The 21647-nt window shown below is 38.5% G+C and overlaps 1 protein-coding gene across 2 annotated transcripts in view; it reads left to right on the forward strand.

The window, feature by feature from the left end:
* Positions 1-21647, forward strand: part of NTN4 (netrin 4) — a 109909-nt gene that overhangs the window by 2787 nt on the left and 85475 nt on the right. For both annotated transcript variants that reach the window (XM_082419421.1, XM_082419422.1), the window contains exon 2: positions 668-1197. In XM_082419421.1, the coding sequence (XP_082275547.1) occupies positions 668-1197 (530 nt within the window). The remainder of the gene's footprint in view (positions 1-667; positions 1198-21647) is intronic.

Consider the following 21647-nt stretch of genomic DNA (forward strand, 5'->3'; position numbering starts at 1 on the left):
ATTTACTTAATATTAAAAATAGATATTGCACATCTTGGCTCCAATGGTCTCTAGCTTTGTCTCCCTAAATGAGATCCCATTGTATAACAATATCTCATATTGATTTTCTTAGGGAATTGGTCCTTTCATGTTTTCGTCTTAAAAATATAGTAGAATTCTACATTTCCTCCTTAATGCATTCTCATAAACATGTTAGATAATGTTAAAGACTCAAATTATATTTGAAAGACTAAATTGAGTGATCTTAAAAACATTGTTGGTTTTTGGTATTATTTATGTCATGACTTCAAAAGCAAATGAGTGTATTTCAAAAACAGAGACTGTTAGAAAGCAGTCCCATTATCTTTAGGCCCATTATCTTTACCCAATGTTTCCACTTTCCTTCCTCTCGCCCTTTACCCAAAGTGATTTTATTTTCTTCTATGTGAATTTTACATGAAACGGGCATGCAGGCACACACTCACACACACACATGCACATTCACACACTTGCATATGCAAATAGTATAAATGCAGAACAGTATTCATGCTCAAGTTTGGTAGCATTTCCTCTTTACTGAAAGCCTTGGGGCGATATGGGGATAACTCGACTGTTGAAGATGACTAGGTGGCCAAAAGAGGTTTCCAGATGGGTTTGTCTTGAATAACATATGCTGTCCCATCTCTAGGACTGAGTGGAGTGGCTGGAGTGAGTTCCCGCTGTGAAAAAGCCTGTAACCCTCGCATGGGAAATTTGGCTTTAGGAAGAAAACTCTGGGCAGACACCACCTGTGGTCAGAACGCCACTGAACTGTACTGCTTCTATAGCGAGAACACTGATCTGACTTGTCAGCAGCCCAAATGTGACAAATGCAATGCTGCCCAGCCTCACCTGGCTCACCTGCCAGCTGCCATGGCAGACTCATCCTTCAGGTTTCCTCGCACGTGGTGGCAGTCTGCTGAGGATGTGCACAGAGAAAAGATCCAGTTAGACCTGGAAGCTGAATTCTACTTCACTCATCTGATTATGGTGTTCAAGTCCCCCAGGCCGGCAGCCATGGTGCTGGACCGGTCCCAGGACTTTGGGAAGACATGGAAGCCTTACAAGTACTTTGCAACTAACTGCTCGGCTACATTTGGCCTGGAAGATGATATTGTCAAGAAGGGAGCTATTTGCACTTCTAGATACTCCAATCCTTTCCCGTGCACTGGAGGAGAGGTAAGGGCACATGTTTAACTCTACACTGTAAGTAAGGTAGAAAAATGTTACCAGCCCACATTTTTTTTAAAGCATGAAGGTATACTTGTAGCAACATGAATGAAATTAGAATTTTTCATGAGCTTTATTTGTCATAAATTATTTCTCACCCTTAGACATGGATGTGTAGTCATTTTCAAGCAGGTTGCCCACTGGCTAGGTTTAAGTCAGATTTCTAAGATTTTAATTTTTTTCATTTTAAGAAAGAGTAAATATGCAACATTATCATTTTACCTTAGAGGTTTAAAAGGCTACTGATTTCTTCAGTTAGCAGGACTGCTTACTGTGCTTCTGAAGAGGCAAGAGTTACTGAGACAGCCTATTCCTGGAGCCCATGCTGGTATCTTCCTGAAACTTTTACCGTAAATAGGAAGTAAATAAAAACAAAGCCAAGGGAGAAAAAAATATGTTTGTCAGAAGGATACTTTTATATAACAGAGGAGTTTTACTGTTAAGATTGCAAGAGTGCATAGCAAACAAATGAAGGTAGTTTCTTTTAAGATGCAGAAATTCTTTTTGGACACACATACACATCAGTTGCAGCTTAGGGTCTTGGGTCTATCCCGGGCGCAAGACCATCTCAATATCATTCTGCAAAACAGCCTCCTTAGCTACTAGTCCAATTTCTGTATGGAATGTTTACTCTTTGTTTCATATTTCCCCTCTCCTAAGGGGGAAACATGTCTTTTTTAACTTGCACAGATGTACCTAGAAAGCCCTCCCCCACTGAGATATGTGAAAACATGGAATTTAGAGGCAATTGAGAGAAAGCAGATTAAAAGAATAAAATACCTCCAACGTGTAGATCAAGAAATATCAATGCAGAAAAAAAGAGAAGAGAGAGTATAGTATTTCTAATTCTAGTACATGACACAAACACACAGAGTAGATAAGTGGTTCTCAACAAGGAGTGATTTTGTTACCCCCCCATCACAAGGGGGACATTTTTGCTGGGGAGAGGGACACTGTTGGCATCTAGTGGATGGAGGCCAGAGATGCCACTAAGCCTCCTACAGTGGGCAAGATAGCATCCCTCCCACTACTGTTCCCAACAAAGAATTATTAGCTCAAAATGTCAATAGTGTCAAAGTTGAGAAAGCCTGGACCAGGTGTTAAGCATATATCCAATGCGTGTATTACAATGGCTACAGAGACTAAGATAATCATTCTTCTAGCAGTCATTTATATTACTATTCACAGACTTCCCAGATGATTATATTTAGTAAACATTCATTGAGCCCCTACTATGTGTGTCAGGCATTGTACTCAGTGCTGCTAATTCTGTCTTTGGTTTGGGGGACAGGGGTGCTTGCCAGGGACTTGATGGAAGGACTGGTGTGGAAACTTCTTCTCCCTCCTACCATAGACCCATATGGACTTTTGCCGTTGTTACCCAGCTACTTCTTCTTCTGTGTACACTCCTCAGACCAGGAACAGAGCTGCTGGCACCAGAGCCAAGCAGGATGTGGTACAAGCAGCACACAGACTATTTTCCATTCTTAGTCTTCTTTCCATTCTTCTCTAAAGTTGGCTTAATATTGTAAAGCTGCATGCACCCTGTCATGATGGACATTTTTAAAGATACCAGGACAGGAAAGAGACAGATAAGTTAGACTCATTGTTTTCTTCTGTGGAGAACACTTTGTGTTGCAAACAAATGAATGGCTTGAGCTCTCAGATTGCTTTGGAATTGATCCACAGGTTCCTATCAGTTCCCTACATCTCAGTGCTACTGGGCCATGTGTACCTATGAAGTAGCAAAAATAGAGTTTCAGTAACCAGATGGCAGGCATGCTTGCTTAGCAAATATCATATTGAATGTATTACAATGGCCCAGCAATTACTTAGAGATGACTAAAGTAACATTTATTTAACCTATAGCAGAGCAAAATCTTGTCTTCTTTAAAGCCAAACTACTTATTGTCATCAATGCTTACATCAAATTTCAAGCAGAGACAAAAATTTACGTTAGATAGATCTTTCAATGTGCAGTCACCTTTTATATCCAGTTAAATAATTTTTTTTACTGTAGTTGTTACCTCAGCAAACATATTTCAATGGCAAGAAAAACATCAAGTGCCACCGAGTTCTCTCTAGAGCATTATTTGCAAGTGTACATTAAACCATCATAGAATTTCTTCCCTTCAGAGACAGGTTTGGGAACGAATCTTTCCCTCCTGAGTTAGAGAGTCTTCCTCAAAGGTAAGGACCAGAGGAAGCCCCCTAGGGAATGATTATTATCTACCTCTCGTATGTTGCTTTGGAATATAAATTAGTGCTGAGCTACAAATTAATTTTTCAGTACAACCCTGTATCCTCAATCACTCTCTTTGAAAATTGAGTGATCAGAAAAATAAGCCAATTAATCTAGCATCAAATAAGTAGTCTCAAATTTCATTTACTCCTTATTTATAATACTATAGACCTGTATCTTCCTCCATTCTTCTTTGTTTTAAATTTATTTTATTTATTTTTATTTTTGGCCGCGTTGGGTCTTCGTTACGGTGCGCGGGCTTCTCATTGCAGTGGCTTCTCTTATTGTGGAGCACGGCGCGCAGGCTTCAGTAGTTGTGGCACATGGGCTTAGTTGCTCCGCGGCATCTGGGATCTGCCCGGGCCAGGGCTCGAACCCATGTCCCCTGCATTGGCAGGCGGATTCTTAACCACTGCGCCACCAGGGAAGCCCTTCCTCCATTCTATATAAGACTTCTCAGGCTTTCTCTAGGTATTATCCTACTACTCAGACTAATATAAATATATCCCAGACTTAATTTGTTTCCATTGTTCATTCTAAAATATTTCTTTGGGCTTTTAGGGCCCTAGAGAGTCCTGTAGTTTCATGTCTAAGAAATCAGATACGCCCATCTTCAGAGTGGAAGGCACCAGTCATCTGAAAGAGGACTTTAAAAATATAGGCCTGAAAAATCCACCCAGAAGAATACTTTTTAAATCCAAGAATAATTTTTAAATTTAAATACTTTTTAAATCCAAGTCAAATCTACTACACAGAAACTTTCTAAACTGGTCAGCAGTTTCAAAGAATAGGATATGGTTATCCTAAAATGTGTCTCCTTTACAGGAGAGGAGATTGAGGCTCAGAGGTAGGGCGATTTGCCCAACGACATACAGTTAGTTAGTTATGTGATGCGCTAGGACTAAATCAAAGTCTTCTGACTTTAAGTATAGTATTTGTTTCATAAAACCATGTTCTCTCTCCATTACCTCTAAGAATTGCTAGCAAAGAGCTATCTGCCTTTCTCCTCGCTCACTCTCTCACATTTGCTGTTCATTTGTATGTGACATGAAGGTAAGAAAGAATTTGCCAGATGGCTTTCTCCTGAGCAGGAATGTCCTCTGAGATGTCAGTGGTGTTCTGGGAATAAAAGTTTCCATGGCCAAACCAGATTGGGAAACACTGACTGGGTTTAACAAAATTAGACATTTATAAGTATTTTATAAGACATTTATAAGACTTATAAATTTATACATTTATAAGACATTTATAAATATTCTCATTATGTGTGCTCTGTCTCCAAGTGGGAAGTAGAGGATGGGACATTCCCAAACTTATTTGCCCATGCAACCCTCTTTTTGCAGAACTCCGATTACTATCTTTCAGAACTCTAGAGATCCTCAGAGCACAACTTGGGAAATGCTGGGGTGGAGGTATTAAGTGCTCCCAAAATCCTGGAAAAAGGCACAGATGGGGGGAGATGTTGTTCAAGGGGAAGTTTCAGTTATGCAAGATGAACAAGCTCTGGAGATCTAATGTACAACAGTATGACTATAATTAACAATATTGTGTACTTGAAATTTGCTAGGAGGGTGGATCTTGAGTGTTCTCACCACACATACCGAAAAGTGGTGACTATCTGAGGTGATGGAAATGTTAGCCTGAATGTGGTGATTATTTCACAATATTTATGTATATCAAATCATCAAATTGTATACCTTAAATACATACAATTCTTAATTTTCAAATATACCTCCATTTTTTTTTTAAAAAGGCACAGGCAGACGTGGTGCTTGGCATGGTACTGGGAATGGGGGTGGGGAAGGGAGAGATAGAGAACAAATAACTAAGTAAAATATACAGTATGCCAGAGTGTGATAAGTAGTAAGGAGAAAATAAAACAGGGTAGGGAATGGGGAATGCTGGCAGGGGAGGGCTTGCTGTTTTTAAAACAGGTTGAAGGATTTGTGTTTGATGGAACAGACAGTGACAAGAACTCTGAGTTCCTGGCAAGTTTTCATGAGTGAACAAAATCTATACTTAAGGGTCCCATTTCTTTCAACCTGTTGATATGGAAAAATGAAGTTGTGTATTAAAATGACAAACACTGGTAAAAATCCCTCTTGCTAGTAGTGTTTCTTAAAATGAGAGCATTTGAAAAGGAACCTGAATGTCATTGATGGAAAAGCACATGACTGATGAGTAATCTGAAGCCTGAAGAGAGTTAAGTGACTTGTCTACAATTACTCAGCTGAAATTCGTGTTTCCTGACTTCTAGCCCAGTGCTGTTTCCACTATACTAGTTTGAAATTCCTTTGTACCAAGCTGTGTAGTGTGAAAGATACAAAAACTATATACATTCCTTTCCTTCGTAATCCTTACAGTCCAGTGGGTAAGAGATTAAATGTGATAATTTATGGACTGATTGATTAAATAATATGAGGTAGTGCATGATTAATTCCCCAAGTATGTTGTGAAAATAATATGCTTTGCAAGATCTGAGTATCTGTTTGTCTCTTTAGGCCATTGAAAAGGATTATATTTTAGTACCTTGTGATAAAGTCAGTATGGAACAAATGTACAGAAAATGATAAATTAATCAGGTTTTTACAGGTATTTATATGTATAATGTCCTAAACAATATTTAGGATTTTTAAACTGAAAAGATAAAACAAAGTAATATATGAGTAGAAATGCTTTCTAAACACTATTCTTTGGTTAGCTACTTGTTTTCTTCAATCATTGAAATGTGCTCATGCCTATTTTTTCAGCAGCATCAGTCATGAGTCACAGTGGCAGCTCTTATCTACTGAAGCTTTCCCATCTGCCAGGCATTCTGAAGAGTCCTCTGCATCCCTTATTTTCACAAGAACCCTGTTAGTTGGGTACCAGTATTGACCCCATTTTACAGACAAAGTACCTGAGACTTAGTGAGTCAGAGTAACTTGGTCAGAGTAAGTAAATAATGAGCTAACTTGTGCCAGAGCTGGGATGATTAGCTTGCCTTAAAATTATTTATATGATTAGGTTTTATTATAACTCCAAAATTAAAAACAAAGCAAAACTAAAACTAAATTGCTCTGGTAATTATTAAACTGTAAAACTTACAGTTTAATTGATAATTTGTAATATGGGTATGTGAACTTTGCATAATAAAGTCAATTTTTTTTACATTAGATAGAAAAATAACAAGTAAAGATTCTTTGCACTTAATGTTACCCAAGATCATTTAAAATAAACTATATGGGAATGAGTATTACAGTCCTTCAGTACCATTTAGCATACTTTTTATTTGATTGATTTGTTTGTTGGGTGGAAGGGAAATACTTTTTATCTAGTTGGTAACCGCTTTAAGTAATTCTTCTAAGTTATTAATGTTATGCTTTGAAGCATATTCTCAGCTCTAATTTTCTTGAACTTTTTTGAAAATAAAATGTTGTATATATTTGTTTAGAGTGTTTCAATTATCCACACCCTGGGGCTACTCCCTTCCTGTAGGGGTGGGGCTAGAGACTTATTACAGCACATTAAAAAAAATGGCTTTAGTTTAAGGAAAACCCACAGGATGGTTATCAAGTAAAATTATTCAAAGGAGCTACATTAAAAATTTGAACAAACCCAGAGATTAAATCAATAAACTTTGATTTATTGATTTCAATGGGTGAATACCGCCCCCCCACCAAATACCTTCTTTCTGGCTATTAAAAAAAATCTGTTTAGCATCTGCTTGCTTCCTATTTGTTCTATTTGATGGTTTAACTTTGCCAGTATTTGGTTGTAATTTTCTGGAAACTTTGAGAGATCAGATTGCAAAATGCTGAGTTAGTAACTGATGATTCATATTGAAAAATTAAGGCCAGACAGTGAGGAACAGACACCTGGAGGTCAGGTATATCTGGGCATACAAGGTAACGTCCTACCAAGGAGTGGAGAACACAAACCGGACTGGGAGTATTAGAGGCTGGGGGCTCTGGAAGATGAGGAAAATGAATCATGCCAGAGAATATGGAAGTTGCTGCTTCTGATCAGTAATCAGAATTGTCTGAAAAGTCACTGAATGTAATCTCTCTCTCGTCTGCACTCCCATGCACTCTGGTCACTCACATGTAACTATAATATCATGTCCCCCATCTCTTCTATTCCTACAGTGTTCACTTCTTGAGGAACTTTGTCTCCTCTCTCACTGTATTCACTCTGTGGCTCCCAGACCCCCAACCTCGGCACCGAGCACAGATCCCCACAAGGCATAAATGTCCAGAGTACATTTGGAGAATACTTCACGACAGTGAGGAGGCTGGTGCTGAATTGAATTATATGAAAATAACAGTAAAATGATAATACTGTTTACTAATTGTGTTGGATGTTACACAACTCCTAAGTATCCTTTCAAACTAGTCATGATTCGTTCATTCTTCTTACAAATATTTATATAGTGTCTCCTATGTGCCAACTATTTTAGGAGTTGGGGACACATAGCAAAAAGTCAAAAACTGCTGCCCCTGAGTTTACATTCTAAATGTAAGGTGCTAAACAAGTTAAGTAAGTAAAATATATGGAATGTTAGATAGTATCAATAATAAGTGTAAATTAAGAAAGAAAAAAAAAAGCAGGGAAGGGGGCTAGGAAGTAGGAAGGGGGTTTTAAATGTTTAGACAGAGCTCCCAGGGAAAGCCTCACTGTGACTTTTAAATAAGGACCTGAAGGGAAGCAGAAATGAGTCATGGGCATGTCTAGGGGAAGAGCAAAGGCCCTGAGAAGTCTGCCTCCTACTGATAGGACAGTGAAGAGGCTGGTGCTGAAGCAGAGGGGTTGAGGTGTAGTATAACAGGTGAGGTCAGAGGTCAGAGGGATAATGGGGAGGTGTGGGAGATTATGTGGGCCTCATAAGTAGGTGCCCAGGATGGCCCGAATTTACACCTAGATCACTTAAATCCTGTTAATTATTTGTAGCATCCCCTTTCACTCTCCAAGAGATCCCAGTTTGGACAATAAGTTATTATACAGTCATTGAGTTTTACTCTGAATGATATTGGAAGCCACTGGAGTCTTGAGCAGAGGGGCAATATGATCAATTTATTTTTAATAGGATTTCTCTGGTTTGTGTATTAAGGAAAGACCAAAGGGGGAAGCAGAGAGACCAGCTAGAATGCTGTTGCAATAATTCAGGCTAGATCTGATGGTGCATGGACAGAAGGTAGCAGTGGAAATGGTAAAAAGCTGTTGAGTTCTGGATCAGTTTTATGGATAAAAGCCAACAGCATTTGCTGACAGGTTGGATGCAGGGTATGAGAGAAAGAGAGAAGTAAGTATGTTTTTAGCCTGAGCACCTGGAAGAATGGGATAGCCAATTACTCAGATGAAGAAGACTCTAGAGGGAACAGATTTGGGGAGGAATGCCAGGAGCTTATATGTGGACACGTTAGATATGAGTTGCCTGTGAGACATCCAAGTGGAAATACCGAGTAGGCAGTTGGATCTGTGAGTTTAAAGTTCAGAGGAGAGGTCTGGACTAAATATATAAACTTGGGAGTCATCAGTGCAGAGATGATATTTAAAGCCACGAAACTGGATGAGATCATCAAGGGAGTGGGTGTGGATAGAAAAGAGGAAAGTCCAAGAATTGAGCCCAGGAGAGGACCAAAGTTAGTCCACTGACGCTGCCATTACCAAAAACGCTTGGAACTGCCCAGGCTTATACAAGAACCAGTCTTACCAATCTGCGGGTTCAATGGTTGTTTAATTAAGCAACAACATGAATTCGAATAACATTGACTTGCTACAGTCGAAACAGAGGGTACAAATTCTAAAATGAAAAGTCAGAGGCAAGGCATGAGAACTGCAACTTTAGGTTTTCAAAAGATGAACCGAAACAAATAGGGAGAAGGGAAAGCACTGATCAGGTAATGAATGATGATAGAAAAGGGAGAGGGAACAGTATTGAAGGAGAATGATAACCCTTGAAAATATCATGCTGAAAGAGAAATGTTGATTTTAGGTGCTTTCAGATTTTAAGGGCCTCACATTCCATTTTATCTTGACTCATCCAACTTTTAATCTTTTTTTGACCCAAAATTCCAGCTATAGGAGCAATTTTTTGGAATGATTTTTTTAAAAAGGCATTTTTTAAATGCCCCTGAGCTATTACAGTATTGGAAATGAAATTAAAATATAGCATTGTACACATTTTTTCTGCTTAGTGGGCTGTGAAATTTAATTTGCAAAATGTGATGGAGAACATCTACCTAAGGCAAGGGTGCTGTGCAATTAATCCCATTTATGTAGAAGTATTTACATTTTCACAATCTTGAAAAATATTAATGTTTTTATTAATGCTTATGTATTAATGTTTAGTTGTTCTATTAAGGAGGAGAAGAGAAAAGCATCATTTAGAGATCCCAGTATAATGTGCCAGTTTCTATTATGTTGGGCATTTTGTATACATCTCACTTTATCATCTCTAAGAAACAAGCTCTTTTTCTGGATAGTTTGTCTGGTTAACAAACAAACAAAAACAAAACACCAACCCTCTTTCTATGTCATATTTCACTTGTCTTCCTAACTTTCCTGTAACTGACAGGAGCAGAAGTCTTTCAAGGCATCAGCTATGTTTGCCGATGTTACTTTACACTTCATAATCACAGTTCCTAAAACAAAACAAAAAAAGTATGAAAAACATTCAGATGCTTTCTGCGTGACATCATTTGTGCTAACACTCTATCTTTCAGCAGCTACTGAAACAGGTTTCAGTGTTTTAAAGTTAAATCAAAGAGAGAAAATTTAATCACTCCCTTATACTGTTTAATCTCCATTAAGAATTTGTGTTTCTTTTTATTTCAGCCAACCTGACCTTGCTGAGGTCTTTGAGGCTTTCCATCAGTTCCTTTTGTAATTGATGCCTACATTTTTCTCATATCCTGTGTCCCAATGAATAAGGTTCTCTGATTCCACTCCCACCTCCAAATAAAAAGCAAAAGTAAATGGAGGCCACATCAACCACTTCTCTGTCAGAAGAACTAGGCACCTCAGTCTCCAACAACCCATGTTCACCATCCCAACACACCCAAAGGGGTAGGACGCTACACTCACCCTGTTGTAACAATAGCTGTCTCTCTGATGATTACCAAAGTTCAGAAGAACATAGGCCCACTGGGGAATCCTTTCTGGGGCAGGGGACATAGTGAAGAGGTATAGTTTGCAACAACAGAAAGGTAATTGTCAACTCCTGCTCCCCAAACCCCTGACTACCTTCCTGCCCACATGCTCTATCAATCCTGTTTGTTACTTTTGGCCATTTTTCTTTCTAATTTTTATTTCTTCTCTTTAATAATTTAGTTATGTCACATTAGACCACTTCTTTTATCTCTTCTCTGGCCCCCAAATATCTATTTGTCTGCAAAAATGGACATGATACCTAGCCTGCTCCCATGATTTTCTCTCTGGAATCTTCTGTCAGTTCTCTCAACTCCATTGCCCCCTTGTCTGTCCATCACATCCCCATTCTAGATCAATTCTACTGTTCGCCTTCTTGCTCCTTCAGCTAAAAAATAGCTGAACTCTAATGGGAAAAATAATAACACAATTGTGCTGAGAGATACCTCTACAAATTTATGTTTTCCAGCCTGAATCTGGCCCTCAAACTTCCCTGGAAATCCTTTTTCCCTCAGCTCCCTTTCACTCCTGCAATGACTCTTTCAAAGTGTCTTCTCCTCTCCCTAAGACCCCTTCTCACACCCATTGCTTGCTCTCAGCCAAAGAGTTTGTCTCTTACCTCACTGAGAAAATAAAAACCTAAACAAATAGCATTACTGTCTAACCCAGAAAGACCCATCAAGGCGAAAACTGAGATTCATTCTCGATTCTTTTCTCTCCTTCACCCAGCCTGTCATTCACCAGGGCCTGTCCCGTTCTGCTACTTCAGTGTCTCTTGAGTACGTATGCTTCTCTCCATCCCCACAGCTACAAATGGTGCAAATCATTTCTATGTATTATTGCAATGTTCTCCTGAAGGTTCTCTCTCTTCTGTCTTGCTTGCTTCCCAATCTGTTCTCTATACCACACTCTGAAGGATCTTTATGAAATCTAAAATGTCACTTCTCTGCTTAAAACCCTCCACTGACTCTCCAGCTTCCTCATAACGTAGTCCACGTTGTTTAATGGGGCATGCTAGGCCCTTTCTGAATACCCGCTGCCTCATCCTCATCACTGCCTCTTACACCCCAGCCTCCAGCTCTGTCTATTGAACTACTTGTATTACCCCAAGGTGCCATGTTCTTTCTCATCCTCTGACCCTTGCACACATGCTTTCTTTTCCTGAGATGCTCCTCTCTTCTGCTCCTCTCCCCAAGCCCTACCTCTCATCCACTTAGCTAAGTTGTCACTCAAATATTTTTGGATGGATGGATGAAAGGATAGATAATTCCTATTCATCCTTAAGGACTTTCCTTAAACTTCACCTCTTTCCAAACTTCTGGGTTAGGTGCACTATGTATGTGCCTTACACCTGTGCACCCTTACCACACGCTCACCTCTGTCATGGCGTTTATCACATTGTTCTGTGAGCTCCTTAAGGTAGTCCAGACCACACTTCGAGAAACACTACCCTTGCGTCTAACATGTTGCCTGCTAAATAGCTGTTTATCAAATATATGAACTCTGAGGCATTATTATTGTTAATATTATCTATAATAACTACTTGTTACCTTTTAAACTTTAGTTTTTTTTTTTTTTAATGTATTTTTTTAAACGCATTGTTTACTTTATTTATTTATTTATTTTTGGCTGTGTTGGGTCTTCGTCTCTGTGCGAGGGCTTTCTCTAGTTGTGGCAAGTGGGGGCCACTCTTCATTGCGGTGCGCAGGCCTCTCACTATCGCGGCCTCTCCTGTTGCGGAGCACAGGCTCCAGACGCGCAGGCTCAGTAATTGTGGCTCACGGGCCTAGCTGCTCCGTGGCATGTGGGACCTTCCCAGACCAGGGCTCGAACCCGTGTGCCCTGCATTGGCAGGCAGACTCTCAACCACTGTGCCACCAGGGAAGCCCCACTTGTTACCTTTTGTTGTTTAAAGCATCTTTATGGCAGAGTACCTGGTCTGCAGGCATACTAAACAGTATGTTTGAGAGATGACTTGCTAAATGTCTGTTAAGTTAGCCATTTAAGATGACAGATCCTAAGGCAGATAGTTAATTAGTACAATTTCTCAACAAGAACAATGTTGTAGCCTCCATCCCTTTGCAAACCCAAACCACAGGCTCTATTTCTAATCTGCAAAGGCCTGGTACAAAGGGTTGCAGTTTAGACGGAAAGGTACAAATCTATCAACACCTGTTGGAAAACAGCAGAAGGTGCATGTAAAGGTTAACTGGGGGATTTTGTTCAATTTTTCATTGATATCGTTGGAAATGATTGAATAGAGGGCCTCATGCTTCTGCTCCTGCAGTGCTTCCAGCTGGGCTTCTTTTCACAATGCTGTGTTGGGTGCAAAGGTGGTTTTTTTTGTGATTCTGGAAGACAGTCACCTTAGGACACGGCCTCTGGACAAACCTGTGCAGCTATCTGGTTCACTCAGATAAACTGCCAAAGTTGTTACTCCCTATCCCTAAGAAATATTATTTCAAGTAAGCCAAACCCCACTCACCTGCATTTCTAGAGTTGGGAGGAGAAACTAGCTTTGAAGAAAGAGGTTTAAATATTCTTTTCTTTGAAAAATCAAACCAAAAAAACTTAAAAATATAAAACTTGTAAGTTATGTCTCTTTCTTATTATCTGAACTTGACTGTAGTATATTCCTGCCTTCAGGGAGTTCACAGTCTGATTGGGACTTTTAAATTGCTGTCTCTTAAAGTATAAAAAAATAATTGAAAGGTGGAGAAGGAAATTCCATGGAAAAGTGCACATGTGTGAAGAAGGTCAATGCTCAGAATGGTTGGAGAGTATGGAGTGGTGGGGAATGGAGAAGAGAGAGGGATGAGGGAAGATGAGGCTAACCCTGAAGGCTCAGTTCAGATTATACAGGGTCTAGTGTGCAAAGTATTTTGGACTTGATCCTGTGGGTAGTGGAGATCAATCAGTAGCTCTTCTGGGTAAGGACAACATAATCAGAACTGTTTAAGAAAGACAACTCAGGGAACGGTGTGAAAGATTCTTGAGCAAAACTTATGAGATTAAACTTAATAGTGATAAATTCCTCTTTTCAAAAATCAGCTGTAATACCACCAAAGAGGTGTGACTTATCAGCCATTCATGTGAAAAAGACCTGAGGGTTTCGTTTGACTGTAATCTCAATGTGAGTCAACAATACATCATGACTGCCAAAAAAGCTAATGCAGTCTTAGGCTGCATTAATAGAAAAATAATGCTCCAAACAAAAGAGAATAGTCCTTTTGTTGTGTTCTCTAGTCAAAGCATAGCTAGAATATTATGTTCAGGTCAAGATATTCCTATTTAGAGAAAGCTGAGCAGAACTGGTGAGATCAATTAGAAACCTCATTATATCATGAACAATTAACTTGGGATATTTCGCCTATGAGAGAGGATTTATGGATGTTCAGGAATTGCTAGCATTCTTCAGATGTTTGAAGGGGGATTAAATGGACTCTGATGCTTTCAGAAAGCAAGAGTTTGACCAAAGAAAGACTTTTTAAAAAAACAGATGTATCCAAAAGACAAAGTGAGATCCATTGAGTTTCTCATCCCATGAAATATTTCAGCAAAGGCTGAGTGAGCCTCTATGAGAGATGTTACAGAGAGGATTTGTGTACAGATTTGAAGATTTGTCTTAGGACCCCTTAATGTCTCATCCACCTCTGAATACATGGATTATGCCATAGAATGAGTAAATGACTTAAGAAAATTCTTTATATCCTAACTACTCCAATAGCAGGGGTCTTGGGCTGGATACTGCTTAGCTAGTCACATCAGTCTTCCTGCTAGCTAGGCAGGAGCCCTCAATTTTGGTGTAATCTTTTTGGGGAGATCTCATTTCTTTCAAGGTGAATGGGTCCTTCTTCTTAACCACTGAACATAAGGAAGTCACTTAACTGCTAAAGAAATGAGTTCCTACTCTCTCTGAGTCTCTATTTTGTATGAATAGATGATATTTTATCTATAGCTTATATTTCTAGATGCAATGTGGTAGCATAAGTGGAGGAGTTGGAGGCCCATATCAGGTCCATCACCAGGTTTCTGGTGGTTCTATCTCTAATTCGTTCTCACCTCCACTGTTACCACTTTAATTCAAGTTCCTCATCTCACACCCAATCCTCTCAAGTAGCTTAAATGGCTCTCTCTTTAATTTAGGGGTCTTAGACTCTTCATTTGTAAATTGAATCAATGTGAGAAAGGACAAAATAAGGCACATATAAATGTGTTTTATAAATGGCTAAGTACTCTATAAATGCTAATTATTATTAATAATAATATAGTTCAATTACATTATTAGTGAAGTGCACTTTTAGGTCACTTCATCCAGTCAATCAGCAAATATTTGGATGCCCACTATGTGTCTAGCACTATCTCAGGCTCTGGGGATACAGTAGTAAACAAAAATAGACATAAAATGCATTCTAAAGCCCAGGCAACTGACTTACAAATAAATTTTTAGAACACAAACCACTTGTAAGTTAGGGACATCCTGTACTAACATTGGTTAACTGTCAATGTTTTTCCAGGGCATCAAGGGTCTACATTTTTGCTTAGTGCTTTTGGACAGATATTTAGAGAACACATCAGTCTTGGTCATTTCATAGTAGATAGAGTGAATATAAAGAATTATATACTTTTTACTAAAGCAGTAGCCCAGTCATCTTCACAAACAGGCAAAAATAGACTAGAAGGAGTTAGATTTAGAGAAAAATGAACAAATCAGATGTACAAAGAACAATTCATGTCTCTTCATTCCATATTTAGTTCTACATATCTATTGTGACTCTACAAATTCTTTTAAAACTATATTATGAATGTCAAGCACAAGATAAAGAACTAAGTTTTAAAAGATATTTTTAGATGGCAAAGTTATGTTAAGAGATAAGTATGAGCTTAAAGTAAAACTTCTTATCAAAACTGAAAAAAAATGTATCCACCTACACCTTGCTGGTATTTCAGACTCAAGGAGGAATTTCCAAGTGATTCTAGTAAGAGGTTGCTCTGTAGGGAACTCAGAGTGAGTGAGCAATGTTCAGTTCCTGACCCTGGTCTGGATTCCCTATTTGGACTTGTCTTTATTCTTTTGTTAAGAATAGATACTCTTCATGACTTTGTATGGTAGGTTTGTTGTTAAAATTAATGGTCTTTTAAAACAATATGCTTGAAAAAGTCTCTCTTGAAGGCCTATTCAAGTTAGTCAGGGAGTTATAACATGTTTAAAAGATTATCAACTTGAAATACGGTAACCAGAGCAGGTGGGAAACACCTGTTTTCCAAGAACTTTATAAAATATGCACCAGGCGCATGTGGAAATTCATGGGCCAAGAGTTCAGTGATGTATTATTGCTGTTCCTTTTTAGTTCTCCTTTTTAAAAAGCCCACTTGAGAAAGCATTTAGCTACTTCTGGATGTTCTAGCAGGTGCCGTAAGTGTAACCAGAAGGATATGTTACTTGTGGAGCTGGCCCCTGGTACTTTCAGCCTCAGAGGCCATTTTAATCTCCTGGTCAGTTTCAACCAGTCACCTTCATCCCTTCAGCTGCTTATGGGGACAGGGGGAACCAATTCTGTTCATATGTACCTACTGAATATTTAGACTGCTGTGGCCACCCCCAACCCCTCTTTGTTACGTCAGCCTTACCTGACAGTTTGCCTATCAGTTTAGTTGGTGTGTAACCAGAAATATTATTTTCTCATGAACTAAATAATACAATGACAGATACTATGGAAATATGCAGATAATATTATGACATTCTATTCAGATATAGAAGTGACTCCTTCCTTCCCTTCCCCACCTCCCAAAATAATGACACTGGAACGGCAATCTTGCCTCCCTGTTTTACCGTGATTGTAGGTGAGTGCTCAGGAGGCTACATAAATAATATTCTCATGGTGAATTCATTTTTTTTTTTACTTTCATACCACTGTCCCTACTCAGCAACTCCATTTCTTCCCAATTAGCTGTATTGAAATACTATAGGTGTTTTAAAATCTGAATATTCCTTAGGTTACAGAAAAACCTTTGAAATGCATTTGGATTGAAAAAGAATTGGAAAAAAGTGTTCAGCGGTAGAGTTTAGAATTTGTTTGACATCTTAGAGGGGGAAATGTGAGGAAAATAGTGTCATCGGTAGCTTACATATATAAATAAAACAGAGGTCATTTGCTACCTAGCCAGAGTGGTAAATGGTCTAAAAACTACATGATATGAGACACTGTAGATATTTTACCTGGAAAATGAAAGTGAAGTTGGTGGCTGCCCTTAAATATTTGAAGGACTTGCTTGTTGAAGGTAAAATAGACTTATTTTGTGTAGCTTCAAGATCAGTATTAGAAGTTGCAGAGGACAGATCTAGCTTAACACAGAGGAACTTTTTGATAATTAGAATCGTCAAAAAATGAAATATGCTGCCTGATGAGGGTGTGGGATCTAATAGAGAACAGATGGGTATCAGCCATTCTAGAGGAACTTCCAGCATTGAGAAATTTGGTTAAATGGCCTTATGTACTCTTCTGATTTAAAAAAATAATATTTTGAGCTGTTTTCTTACACTGCTTTTAACAGAGCTCACTCAATTTTCAAGAATTAGGGAACAACTGAAATCCTACGCATGACTGATTTTTCTTATTCAGTTTTGTATCCAGAGTACCTAGCACAGTGCCTGATACAAAGTATCTCCTCAATAAATAACGGTTGAATGAATAAATAAATGCTTCTTTTATTAAAAGGCTTAATGTCATATAGACCTGGAATTTTATCTTTAATCACGGCTCTGTCATCACTCAGAAATGACACTACTGATAAGAGACACAATTAGGATTTATATTAGCCAAGCTTGCAATCCATCCAGGTTGGAAATGTCTTTTTCTTATCTAAAGTATGAGAAAAAAACATTTTTAGAAACTGAAATGAGATTTAATTTGTTTCTCTTTGGAGGTCAGGATTTCTATTATTGGCTTCATGCTCTGTAATCTCAATGGCTTAAACATCCTGAAATTTCTGTACTTCCAGTTCTTCTCTATAAACCTCTACTCTGGAGCGGAAGGAAACAGACTAATTTTATAGTATTTATTGTTTTCTATCTTTTTTTAAAATTTTTATTTATTTATTTTTGGCTACGTTGGGTCTTCATTGTTGTGTGCGGACTTTCTCTAGTTGTGGCGAGTGGGGGCTACTCTTCCTTGCGGTGCGCAGGCTTCTCTTCTTGTTGTGGAGCACGGGCTCTAGGCGTGTGGGCTCAGTAGTTGTGGCTCGTGGGCTCTAGAGCACAGGCTCAGTAGTTGTGGCGCACGGGCTTAGTTGCTCTGTGGCATGTGGGATCTTCCTGGACCAGGGCTCGAACCCGTGTCCCCTGCATCAGCAGGCGGATTCTTAACCACTGCACCACCAGGGAAGTCCCTTGTTTTCTATCTCTACAAACATATAAATTAGGGATACCAGTCTTTCAGTTGAACTGATTGTACTTCATTACATGTAGGTCAAAGTAGAGAAAATAATATCTACTTTTTATCTTTTAAGCCAGTTTATTGGCTTTTATTTCTGCAAGTTTCTCCTTCTAATTAGCTTTCAGCTCTCTTCTTTAATTAATCTCTTGCAATTAATCCTCGTATGTCAGACTAGAACTTAATGGGAAAAGGTATATGAGATTTATCTCTACTGGGAAAACTTTTCATGGTGGCGATCAACACCTATCTTCAAGGTCTCCTACAAGTGAAGGACAAAGTGGCCCTATGCTACCTATTACCATAGTAATAGCAAATATTTGTCTATGGTTTAGAGAAAGTCAAGAGGTCCCTTTGAAGTCTATTTGTTTTGTAGCCAGGATCTCCCCTCCAGAGTAACAGTGTTTAAAGTTTGATATATTTTTTAAACCTTAAGCAGTACATTTTGGTTGCTCCTGATTAAGTCTCTTGAATGAAAAGTTGAAAGCACATTCTAGCGGAGGTTTGCATTATGGAAATCCTCCAATAGGCACACAAATGTTCAATAAGAAAGTTAGTTTTAAAGTCAAACTAATTGGGACTTCCCTGGTGGCACAGTGGTTAAGAATCCACCTGCCAATGCAGGGCACATGGGTTCGAGCCCTGGTCCAGGAAGATCCTACATGCTGTGGAGCAACTAAGCCCATGCGCCACAACTACTGAACCTGCACTCTAGAGCATGTGAGCCACAACTGCTGAGCCCACGTGCCACAACTACTGAAGACTGCGCGCCTAGAGCCTGTGCTCTGCAGCAAGAGAAGCCACCGCAATGAGAAGCCCGTGCACTGCAACAAAGAGTAGCCCCCGCATGCCTCAACTAGAGGAAAGCCCACGTGCAGCAACAAAGACCCAACGCAGACAGATAAATAAGTAAATAAATAAATTTATATTAAAAAATAATAAAATAAAGTCAAACTCATTGCCATCTGTGGTTTTCTATGGTACATAGTTAGGGAAAGTGTTTGTTTTTAACTTATATGTATATATGCATTTTTATAAGGAAGATTAATTGAGGGGATAAACAGAGGGGAATAAAAATTTTAAAGCCTTTAACATGAAAAAATGGCTGAAAATTTTTGCCACAATGGACAATTTTACTGGCATTCAGTCTTGTTAGTGTTTGAGAGTTGTCTTACTCTTAAAGAGGAGGATAAAAGAAAAGAACTATGTATTTATAGAAATGTAGATATAGTAGACTTAGAGAATTCTTCTGGGTGTTAACAGCTAAGTGTTCATGGTTTATCTTTTTTCAATGTGGGTAGGTTTTGTAAGTAAACTGGAGATCCAAGGATGACTCTTTTAGTGCACTTCATTTAAAGGGATATCTCAATTGCTGTGCTGCAGGAAAATTCACTTTTCCATGTGCACAATTTTACATTCTGCATTAAAGTATCTTGATATTACAGTTAAGCAACTGAGGCATAGAAAAGGGTAAAGAGCTTTGTTTTGATCATGTTGAATGACAGCAGGGCCAAAGTGAAACCCTAGGAACTTTTAATTCAGTAAGTGAAATAGCTACCCAGAGCTATTGTAATATCATCTACTTTGAAAAAAAAAAAAAGGGATATCTGCAACACTATGGTTTCTGCTCCGTAAATACTGAGTACACCTCCAAATACAACAAATTATAGAAAGCAATTTCATTTGCAAGTTTCATTTGCTCAAGGGAAAGATCTCAGGTAGAATCCTCTACCCTTTAGGGAGGAAGGGGAGGTGGATAGGGAAGGAATAAGAAAGAATAATTACATTTCAGTATTCAAAGTGATCTCCTTAAAATCAGTTAGGTTTTCCCTTTTGTCTCGTTTCTGACACTCAAAAAGTTGCAACATCTTAAAAGTTAGCAGTTTGAAATGGGATTTCTGCTTCTGCTTGTGAAGGATTAACTGCTGTAGGAATTACCTTTCCACATTAAAACACTAGAAAACCAGGAAAAAAATATGTGATACAATTATTTCAGACTGGCCAACAGGCAGCACAAGACTGATCTCTGAGAGGGGAAACAAATATGACAAGCCCTGTGACTGTCCAGCTTATTGATGGGGCATTTCGAAGGCATGGCATAGGAAGGGGAACCCAGAGTCCAGTGATCTCACTGACTTGAGGAGATCAGTGCTCAAGGAGGCCAAGGCAGCTAGAATTTGTGGGGAAGAATACTGGAAAAGAGGAAGCTGCAGAAAGAGGGAAGTCCAAAGATCTGTCCAAAGGTCCCCTCAAATCTTTGGCTGAATACTGAGCTGCTTATGTGTGAACTAAAACTCTATGAGAGTGGGAAAAGAACTGATAGAATGCAGAGGCTAGCTGAACAATTCCTAGTATTCCCAGAAGGCTGAGAATAGTTCATGTTCCTACCACCCAAAGTGGAAAGACCTCATAATTCACAGGCACTGGGAAGGGTTCTCAGAAGGGTCCTCAGATGGCCTTACTAGTGGGGTTAAATTAGCTCTAGAATAAAGACTAGACTGGATTCGCCCTAACGAAAATTAAAAACAACGCTCAAAACAATGTGACCCCAAGTAAATTAACTGCAGAACAAAGTCTAACCCTACTTAGAGAGATGCATCAAAATCCAGCAACCAACAACATAATATTTACAAATGTCTAATGTTTAATCAAAATTAACAACCATGACACACTACTATATACAAAATAGGTAACTAATAAGGACCTACTGTATAGCACAGGGAACTCTTCTCAATACTCTGTAATGACCAAATGGGAAAAGAATCTAAAAAAGATTGGATATATGTATGTGTATAACTGATTCACTTTTCTGTACAGCAGAAACTAACACAACACTGTAAATCAACTATACTCCAATAAAAATTTAAAATAAAATAACATAAAAGATCAAAAAAAAAATTAACAACCATGAGAATATGACTCCTGACCAGAAGAAAAGTCAATTAATAGAAACATACCCAGAAATGACACAGCTGATAGAATGAGCAAAGGCAATTAAAGCAGCTATTATAAATATACTCCATATGTTAAAGAAAACACAAACACTTTGAAGATAGAAATAGTAAATATAAAATAAAGATCCAAAAAAAAAAAAAGATCCAAATGGGGCTTCTAAAGATGAAAAATGCAATATCTGAAATGAAAATATACTGCAAGGGATTAACAGCAGATTAGATAGTGCAGAAGAAAAGACTGGTGAGCCCGACAACATAGCAATGGAAACTATAAATTAATGAAGCACATAGAGAAAAGAGAATTAAATGAAAAGAGTATTAGTGAACTGTGGGACAATATTAAGTGATCTGACATTCATGTAGTTGGAATCTAAAAGGAGAAGCAGAGGACAAAAAAAATTTTTTTTAAGGAATAACAGGCAAATCTTTTCTAAACTTGATGGAAACTATAAATCCACAGATCTAATAAGATCAATAAACTTCAAGCAAAAGAAACATGAAGAAAACTATACCAAACAAAGCTGTCAAGGTGATTCAGTGAAGAAAAGGTAGTCTTTTCAACAAACAGTGCTGGAATAATTGGATATCCACATGCAAAAAAAAAGAAGAAGAAGAAGAAGAAGAAAGAAACAAAAAGAAAAG

This window comes from Balaenoptera physalus, assembly GCF_965194825.1.
Source record: "Balaenoptera physalus genome assembly, chromosome: 13".
NCBI lineage: Eukaryota > Metazoa > Chordata > Mammalia > Artiodactyla > Balaenopteridae > Balaenoptera > Balaenoptera physalus.